This window comes from Acanthaster planci, linkage group LG04 (assembly GCF_054643075.1).
Source record: "Acanthaster planci isolate LZ-2023a linkage group LG04, COTS_SCS, whole genome shotgun sequence".
Taxonomy (NCBI): Eukaryota; Metazoa; Echinodermata; class Asteroidea; order Valvatida; family Acanthasteridae; genus Acanthaster; species Acanthaster planci.
Window position 1 is genome coordinate 6,838,900 of NC_141780.1, and position 9,889 is coordinate 6,848,788.

The 9,889-nt window shown below is 42.0% G+C and overlaps 1 protein-coding gene across 2 annotated transcripts in view; it reads left to right on the plus strand.

The window, feature by feature from the left end:
* Window positions 1-9,182, plus strand: part of LOC110989168 (uncharacterized) — an 80,349-nt gene extending 71,167 nt beyond the window's left edge. For both annotated transcript variants that reach the window (XM_087135372.1, XM_087135373.1), the window contains exons 59-64: window positions 189-419; window positions 654-717; window positions 1,397-1,586; window positions 2,423-2,551; window positions 3,364-3,513; window positions 4,695-9,182. In XM_087135372.1, the coding sequence (XP_086991498.1) occupies window positions 189-419; window positions 654-717; window positions 1,397-1,586; window positions 2,423-2,551; window positions 3,364-3,513; window positions 4,695-4,987 (1,057 nt within the window). In that variant the 3' untranslated portion in view covers window positions 4,988-9,182. The remainder of the gene's footprint in view (window positions 1-188; window positions 420-653; window positions 718-1,396; window positions 1,587-2,422; window positions 2,552-3,363; window positions 3,514-4,694) is intronic.
* Window positions 9,183-9,889: the final 707 nt, after the last annotated feature.

Below are 9,889 nucleotides of genomic sequence, written 5' to 3' on the forward strand. Positions count from 1 at the left end.
GCCATGGCAGTCTGCCTGTGCATGATGCCAAACAACGTTTCTGTGTGAAGTGGCAATAAAACTCGGGTAATTGCCATATTTCAGCCCTGGAAAAGTCATGGAATTTGGCTTTCAGATCAGATTTTCTGTCGGGAACCCTGTCATTATCCTCCCTTGGACTGAGGTCCTGCCTTTCCCTTCCTCGGCAGGCACCCCCAGGAAGGCTGCTGCAGCTACCAGCAAACCCTGGCCCTGGAGGCCTCGCCCGGCTCCCCTTCCTCCATCCTGGCTGCTCTCCACCAGCAGCTGGACCCTGCCAGCCGGCGTATCCCGCCGGCCTCGGTCACCGTGCTAGATGTCTCTGACCAGGCCCCGCACCTGCTGGTGCCCACTAAGCTGACCAACCGCTGCCCGACTATGCTCCTATTCTGGACACACTGGTCAGTACACAGAGCTTGAATACACATCAAGAGAAGCACCGTAAATATATTGTGTCAAAATCTGAAAGGTGCTCCAGTAGAACAGGTCAATATCACCTTGATTTTAGTTTGCAAAAAATCGGTGCACTATTTCCCCCTGTGTTTCCTATTCAATCTTTTAGTCCCTATCATGTTGATTACCACAAAGGCAAGCAGTATTTGACTAAAAGGTGTGCTGATACTACTTTTCTCTAGGTGTCTCGCTTCTCAGAAAGTGATGGATTACTTTGTGGACTATGCAAGGAGCAGAGTTGGAAAGGTGTGCTGTTGTTTGTTTCAGTTTACTTATTTGATGTTTGAAGGACTTTCTTGATTTCCCAATGAGTTGATTGCTGATTTCCCAATGAGATGATTGTTGATTTCCCAATGAGTTGATTGTTGATTTCCCGATGAGTTGATTGCTGATTTCCCGATGAGTTGATTGCTGATTTCCCAATGAGTTGATTGCTGATTTCCCAATGAGTTGATTTCCCAATGAGTTTATTGTTAAGGTGGAAAGCTTGTGGTAGCACCATGCGAGGATACGATCTCTTGTGAGTCTGTATGGTTCTGAAAAGAACCATATGGTTTCAGAACCATACAGACTCACAAAAGAGATCGTATCCTTGCATGGTGCTACTGCAAGCTTTCCACCTTAGTTGTCTGTCACCATGAAGAGTTGATTGTTGATTTCCCAATGAGTTGATTGCTGATTTCCCAATGAGTTGATTGTTGATTTCCCAATGAGTTGATTGTTGATTTCCCAATGAGTTGATTGTTGATTCTCCAATAAGTAAAAAAAAAGAGAGTAAATGAGAGTCAGTACTGATTTCTTGGGTGGCTAAAAGGGGAAGAGCGATATCAAGACATGACCAGCACAGCATGGCCAAAACTAAAATGATGAAAAGACTGATCAAAATAGATGGGTTGGTCACATAGTTTTGTTCACCCATCATCAGGTCATATGTCTGACATGCTGCTGTAGCAGCACGGAGTCCTCAAGTTCCGCCCATTTGGAGACGCTCGCGCAGCTGATCATCAGGCGAGGCTGGAAGGACGACGCTTTGATCCGTCACAGCTGTAGCTGTGGCACCGGCGACATAGGCCTGATGCCTGGCAGTCGGGCCAGCTCAGCCAGCACCGACAGAGGTAGGGCTCGTTAGGAGTCATTGAGTCTAGAAATCTCATGTAGCATTTCGGAATGTGTTAATGCAGAAACTGGGACATCAGCTCACTTGGCAAGACACTGTATTATCATGCGTCGCGGATCAAGCACTTGAAATATGCAGTCATTCCGAATTTTCTCATCAATTTAAGAAACATTTGTGAGTTAATTATTTTAGAGCTAACTATATCCTTTGCAATAAATAGAATTAAGCCATTAACCCTAACAGGAATAAATTCTCCAATTCCATTATGATTTTGGACACACCCTAGGGAGTTGGGGTCAACGTTAACAGAGAATACCGGAGTGCCTTTCATGTCATGCACCCACCGCTACATGCATTCTTCTCGTGAAAAGATGCTGTAGATTTGTGCGCAATCCCTTGAAAAGTCATGTGCACTCCATTCGTGTAAGGAGGCCATTCAGAGACCCAGAGTGTGGCCACCTTGATTTCAGACTCCAGGGAATCAAAATGTTGTTGTGCTACGACTGGTTTGCCTGGAGCACCATTGTGAAATCCTCATCTGATGATTTTTGAAGCCATGTTTCGGAAACCCCTGCATGCCGTGAAAACAGTAATTGTTTAATTTGCCTCGACATAACATCCGTGAAAAGGCAAGCATTATTTCCTACCAAAACGGCTGGTATCAAAAAAAGAGGAATGAAGTATTTAGCAGGGGAAAAGAAATTCAAGCTGGAGGTGATGTGCTTACAATTTTCCCTTGTCACTTGAGATTAGAAAGAATTGCCCTCAAATTTCAAGAAGTCGTAAGGTAAACAGAAATGGAATGACTTCACATTTTTGTTTTGTGATATCCAGGACATGTTGGAGAGGCCTTGTCCGGTAATGAGAAGGGAACACTTGGCGTGTCATCGTCTTCTGTTGTCAGTGTTGCAGAGCTGTTTGGTATCCTAGCAACGCCAATGTTAGTCATTCTCCACCCTGAAGGTACCGGCAAAAATACCTTCCCAAAAGTGATTCTCATTTCGTTCCCCCTCCCAGCCTGTCAATTAAGATTTGGACTGGAATTCAAGCTTGTCTTGTGCCTGTTTGAATTGAGCGCATCTATTAAGAACAATCTGTCTTCCTGAGTTGTCCAATTGTGAAGCTCAGCTAAGCCTGATTATGTGTAATTTGATTGAACCATCATTGTCTGGTATTCGTGTAACTTTCCCACCCAGGAGAGTGAATGCCCATTTAAAAACTCCCAGGCAGGAATTCCTGAACAAGTGGAGATTAATTTTTGAGCTTCTTGTGAAGACAGATTGTCTTTGAGAGTCAAGTGGTTCAGAGTTTGGAGTTGTGTATTAATTTTCTTGGCAATCTGCAGAGATTGTGGTTTTTATGACAAAACTGTTTGTACAGTTTTTAGAATAATTGTTCAGCTCACTGTTTTGAGAAGTGTAGATGCAGGACAATATCAGCAGATAGCATCCTGCTGTCATTCCAGTCTCCACCTTTCAGTGACCGTCCAAGACCCTGTATAAGCCTTATGTAGACTGGACATTTAGTGCAGAGAGCAGAGCAACATGTGCAGCTCATTGGTTCTTCTTGAGGTTACACAATTTGGGAAAAGAGGTGTACCTTTAATGAGCTAGCACAGTCTTTCTGAATGAATGGCTCTCCACTGGGCTAACCGTCAAGTCTTCCTCAACTTAAGACCTTCACTGATGGGACCAGTTTCACAAAGTTTTCCACCTCGCAGCTCTTTCAGTGTTCACGTAGACTAAAAGACTTGAGTTTGTGTTTACCTTCTGCAGGGTACTTGGCCTGGCAGGGCTGCTTTGCAGCCTGCAACAAGAACGCCTTTGCCACAATGATGGACGAAACACTGGACACAGTCGTCAAACCATCCCGAGTGTCCTCGCCTCGATCAAACTCACCAAAGCTTCTTTCCCGGTCAACATCAGGTACTGACCAGCATTCGCAAGGCCTCATTATCTAGGAGAAGCATTAAACCCATCATAATTTGGTCACCTGGGGCAATAGGCCTTTCTTCCGTTCACAATAGGTTTGCCAGGACATAAACAGTGTATTTACTTAGTAGTTGACGTTTACCATAATGCTTAACAACAGCTTTAACGCCTAAAGTACATTCAAGTGATGTGTGAAAGTAACTCATTTGGTTGGTGATCTCACAAACAATACGGACATTTTACAATAGTGCACCTCCAAGAGTTTGCAACGCATTGGCCAATCACAGCATGCTAAATCTGTCGAACCTTTCCAAAGGCGCATTGGGTTGACACATTACACGCGTTGTGATTGGCCAATGAATCGCCTGTATTTATGAGTGAAGTCTCTTTTGTCCCAATAGTCAGTCTTATTGACAGTGCTTTACTACACAAGACTATAAGTTGGAGCACTTCTTTTCACGATGACCTTGAAAGCGAACCCATCCAACGAAAAAAAGGAATAAAACGTGATATTAAAGGCAGGTGTACTGTTTAACTGCCCAACAACTGGAGGGACTTCAAATACATAAATCCTGGAAATTGGGAGAGCCTGCTATATTAATCCCAGCAGGAGGATTTTTCGTACAGGTAAAATGAACAACTTCTGTGAGTAAAAACTGGACTTCAGTCTGCAGACCAATACGTGTATGCCAACAGACGTGGACGATAACAAAAACCACTCTGTCTTCAAATTCTAAAGCATTCCAAACTCTGCAATATCTCTCTGTGAGCAACATTCAAATTAAAGCTTCATCATGTCTCGCATTCATTTTTATGGTGGGAAGGGTAATGCCATGACTGTTGAAGTAAATGTTCATGCAAGTTACGACCGTACCCACAGGTAGTTGAGAAGCCATAGTAACGTGGAAAAAAGAACCTGCAATGTCAAAAAGCAATGCAAGTACATAGGAATGTGAAAGCCCAATTCAAATGAATCAGAAACATAAGCTGGCTGGCCAACCTGCTCAGAGTAGGGCATCGTAGCAGGGCTCCATCAGTTCTAGATATTTGTAGGATGGAAATCGAGGACATGCCAATTGTGATTTGATCGGCATGGGCATATTCATAGCCTATCGAGTGACTTTCCTATGTACATTGCAGTGATGTAAATCACTTTTGAATGCTTCCCCTCCCAGTCTCTTCCTGCACAGTCAGCAGCTTACCCCCTCACCAGGCGACCCCCCTCAGGCGGGCCGACTCTAACCCCACCGCATCATTGTCTCGCAATGCCTCCATCTCCACCAACTCCTCATCTGCCTTCCTCCCCTCGCAGCTGAATGGCTCTGCCCCCAGGGCCAAATCAGCCCGCCGTCGACGCACCACTCCCAGACAGAAGATGATCAGCGTGGACCAGCGGCCTTTCTCAGCCACCAAGGAAAACGGGTCAGTGACCGCAAGCGGGAGACCAAAATCGTCAATCACGATTTAGCAACAAATTTGAAATCCTGTGATTTCTTAATGTATTATACCAGATGATGCAACTGTACCCAAATTTTACACATACCTTGAGAAATGCCAGAAATACCTCATCAGAACAAAATAGCAATCTGTACTCCTCATTCCAAGAAGTAAGGAATTTTTAAAAATCTTTTCCATGCTAAATCTCAGGCTCTTTTACCCAAGTCCTTGAAAATGCAATGCCAGGTTTTACAAAGAATGCAGGGTCCAGCATCGTTCAAGTAAATCACATGGTGTTGCATGGTGGTAGATTTCGTATCAAGGAGGTGCTGTTGATCGGATGCGTAGGATTTAGAAATGTTTGCGGCAAGAATTTTTGGGCATATGGTCATTCCCACAGGAAGACTTAGCCCCAGAGAAACCTCCGAGAGTAAAACCTTACACCGCTCATAAAAACTGCCCAATTTCCGGTAAATTCTTGAAGGTGAGATGCATGATTTGCCTTATTAGCCTATGCTGCCGTGTTCCCGAGCCTTGAGCCTAATGACCCATTCATTTTCTCCTCGCTTGTGAGATTATGAGGCCATGCCCGATCAACTCCCTGCAGCCTAGTTCCTACCCAGTGGCTTCCCGTCAGATGCAGCCTAATGGTATGAAAACCATGCACCCTCAAGACAATGGCCGTCTTGCCTATGTCTTTGGTGTTGCTGTCGAGGTTGCTATCAATAAGTTGCAGGGTGCTGTAGATGGGAACAAGTACATTTACAGGGCTAACCTTCCAGAATTGTCACTGTAAATACAAATGTGAGCACTTTATCTTGCCATTGCCGGTTTCTGAACATAGAAAAAGATCACCTTGATGTAAAAAGAAATGAGTTTTATTATCTTGGTATGATTTCTGATAGTATCGTTCCTGCGATTTAGAAAGTATTGTAATCATATGATTTACTAAGATCTTTTACATTTATAGAATTGATTGAAATGCATACATTTACAAAGCTGATTGAAATGCATACATGTATCAAAAATCGTCCGTGCAAAGCTAGCAGATTTTGAACAAAAATGTAAATGCAAGTACTTTATAATGAAGTGTGGTTTAAAAGTGTTTCCTTTGTAAATAGTAAACTGATGTATTCTTGAAAATATAGGTTTATGTTTGAGATGAATTTTAGACACAGTTTCGTTCAGTATTAGCAGATGTGTGCTACCTCCATTTCTACTGTCACAGCATTTATAGCCCATGACATTGTGGACTTTGTGGTCATGACTGTCGTTAGTTGTTACAAACTGTTGGGGTGTAAAGTGAGTAGTGACTTCAGTGGTTGCAAGAGTCCTTGCCCTTGCAGAACCCATCAGTGTCTCACTTGTGTGTGTTTGCGTAACGAGGTATAACCGATTGTGCAGTTTGCTTGGAGAATGTGTACTTACTTTGTATCCAAAGTAATTGAATAATGCAAGAGATAGATTAAAATGGGGGGAGGGGCATAATAGGACAGATAGGAGGGACTTTAATTTCCCTTCCCGCTCCTACTTCCAGGATACTTTCAGTACATTCTAATCTATTGAAGATTTAGTCGTCTTGATTTCCCAAACTTCCTTGCACCCTTAACCCATGGGAAAAAAATGAAGCTGTAACACTTTCCGCGGGTTCTGTGGTGTTCAGAAGGCAGATGCTGCCCGGGGTTTTCATAGAAAACTGAGTTTCTGAGCGTGAATGTGTTCAGAATGCATTAAATGGTAATTAGCTGAAGCAGTGTACGGGGCACAAGCCGCGGTACATGTGTTGCCCGTAAAGGCCTTACGTTGTTTGCTGTCTGATACCGACAGTGCGTGACAGCAATGTAGTTTTGGAGAGGTCCCGACTGACCCGAGTCGTCGGCATTACTGCTGTGACATCACTGTCGCGCACGCGCTCTTAGACTCGAGGCACATGTGCATTGTAGAACATCACAGCATTCTGTTCGTCGAAGAGGCTTGTAACGCGCGTGCACCACCTTTTCACGAGCGTGGTGCTGCCACAGTATTAAATGGCTCCTAATTCCGGCTGTCGGATAATTGTTTGCTTATACTTGCCCAGATGATATGTGACAAAGGACGTTCTTTTATTTGACTCATTTTTTTTCAGTGCAAAAAAAATTTAAGTGATATCTGACTTCCTCGGCTCAGACATCATTCAATTGAAAAAAAAAATCCTTTAACGGAAAAGCCATTTTCATGACTCTTTCATTTTAAAACAAATATAATTTTTCTGTGGTGTTGGGTTAAATTTAATTACATCGGTGATGATTTGGAGATTAATTACTGAATCCTTGAAATATAAACTAAGCCGTTGGTTGCCAAATTACAGCATTGGACCGTCTTATGAAGTTCGACATTTCTTGCCAGTTGATCAAATGAAAGCAAATGGACCAATATATGTTCGCTGCTGATACTAAGCGTTCCACAAAAGTGATTTCAGTGACAGATTTCATTTATGAATATAGTTTTAAAGAAATGGGCCATTTGTACATAGCTTTAAGATTTTTGTTGTTAAGGTTTTTAAGCCCGTGCACACACAGAAATGACAGCATCTGTGTACGTTTTATGACGTTGGTTTTGTGGGCGTACAAGGTTTGATTATGTTGTTTGCTCTCGTTTTCATGAGGCACATCGTGCAAGCATTTTGCCGCCTAATTTGCCAATATTTGGCTGTAATAAGAGAAGTGAAGCATTACTTGTGGCATCAAAAATAGCGTAATATAGTACTTTTAAAGTCGATCCTGTAAAACCAGTCGTTTATATAGATATGTTCATAGTATTTAAGAAAAGGATGCTGTTTTATTTTTCACCTTCTCTTTGGGTGTGAATTAGTTTTGTCTCTCGCCAGCTTCATAATATTGCATGCTTTACTTTGTTTCTCCTTTTCAGATTGATTTAGTCAATGAACTCACGTCTTTGCTCTTTTTCCATCTTGAATGGAAGGTGCGGGGAGCACGTATATTTTAATGTTGACACGTGTACCTAGGGGCTATTGAACTTTTTTTTTTTAATCTAGTGTAAAAATAGTTTTTTTTCTGGCGTTATCTTGTCTCCGCTGTCCCCGCATCACTTGTCTCTTCACCGTTTTAGAATGTGGACTAACACACGAGCGTCTTTCACAAGCAGATCTGACTTTTTCTCACACTTCCACAAATGCACGATTGAGCATACGAAGTAATAAGCGTTTTACGAGTTAAATTTGAATAAAATCTGGTACACTGAGTTCTTTAAATTCAGGTGAACATATTTTGAATTCTCCATACTAAAACCACATGCTATACATCGTGATCCGGGGCAAGGTTTTGCTTAATTTAATACACAAGGGGTATTGCAACAATACACTATTCTCAATGGATAATAAGGGCACAAAGGAACCAGTCCATTCCAGAGATGGTGGTCGCTGTGCAAAAGCTTGCCCCAAATCACGAGGTATAGCAACAGTGTCTTTAGTCTTGGGAACATATGCAGCAAGGTATGAGACGGAGAGAGCCCCCCCTGCTTTGTGTTGGTCATTGTCTCGCAGGAATCTGGGGAATTCCTTTCAGACATCTTGGGGGGATGTGTTAAGTAACAATAGTCTTGAATGTGTATAGGGATTGGACATGTTGGGGGGTACCCCTCGGTCTCATTTCTTGCTGGGTATACTTGGGAATTCAAATCGGTATGTTTACGTGCAATCAGATAACTCAACATGCCAAACTATTCAAATTTAACTCGCAAATGGCTTATTAAAGTTTGCAACAGGCACAAATCCAGAGAAACATATTTTATGTTTTGTGATTTTCAGTGTGCCACACGACAATCAATGCCTTTTGCCGGCTCTGATTCTAATGATGGTACTGCCATACGTTTTTATCGGGACTGTCAATTGAACTATAGGTTTCGTTCGTGAATGCGTAATGTATGTTATTCTGTTGATAAAAAATGTAAATAATTTTGGAAGTAATGATTATTTCATTTTTTCTGTATTTGATAAGTTTTTGAGCCAGGAAATGTTTTAGTGCTTAGATTCTTGAAGGAATATTTATGAAGTTTCGTTTGAAATTAGATTAATTGCCAGCTGAGTTACTAATTCAGTTTTTAGGAATTGATCGATTTGAGTTGTACTTGCTTTATTTGAAGTTGAAAAAAAGTTACCCGTTGACTGGTAGGCACATTCCGACAGATTTTCTGAGGTGAGTGAAAAATAAATCTGGATGGAAAGTTGAGACTTGTCGAAGCAGAAATGCATAGTGATAAAAAGATTACTCAAGAGTCACATTGTTGCCTAAACGCGATCACACATGGACGCATGAGGCTTAATTCATTCAGTTCATGTTTCGAAGTCGAATGCAAACGAGGACACAGAACGAGTAATTAATTTAAGTTTGTTTTAAACTTAGGGCAAAGTAAAACGTAAAAGATCCCTCATTCTAGCATGTAAAAAAACGTAAATAGGCAACACCCCTCCGTGTTAAAATACCCTTCTGTATGACTAAAACTATACCATGAAATTGTTCCCGAGTTGATCTCTGCGAAGTTCGAATCCATCTAAAAATTGACATCCATTTAACAGTGCAGCCCTGTACACTCATCCCTTCGTTTCAAAGGCACTCGAAATAAGGGTAATTAATCACCACCTGATCTAAGCGCAGTCACGAAAATCATAATGCCAGCATTAGAACGGTTGGTCTTGATATGAAAGATAACTGTGAAAGACATACTGATTGTTATTTCTACATTGTATTCGATTAATGGTGAGTGTGCTCCTGAAACAGTCGTCGCAATTTGTATTGCGGGGAAAGGGTCCTTGTACAGCATCCTCCATCTGTCCGGCGACAGCGAACGATTTTTTTCTTAAGAAAACTGAAAGTAACTAGCAATACAGGATATAGCAAATTTTATTTCCCTGAACGTGGGTTGGGGTATTTCTAGA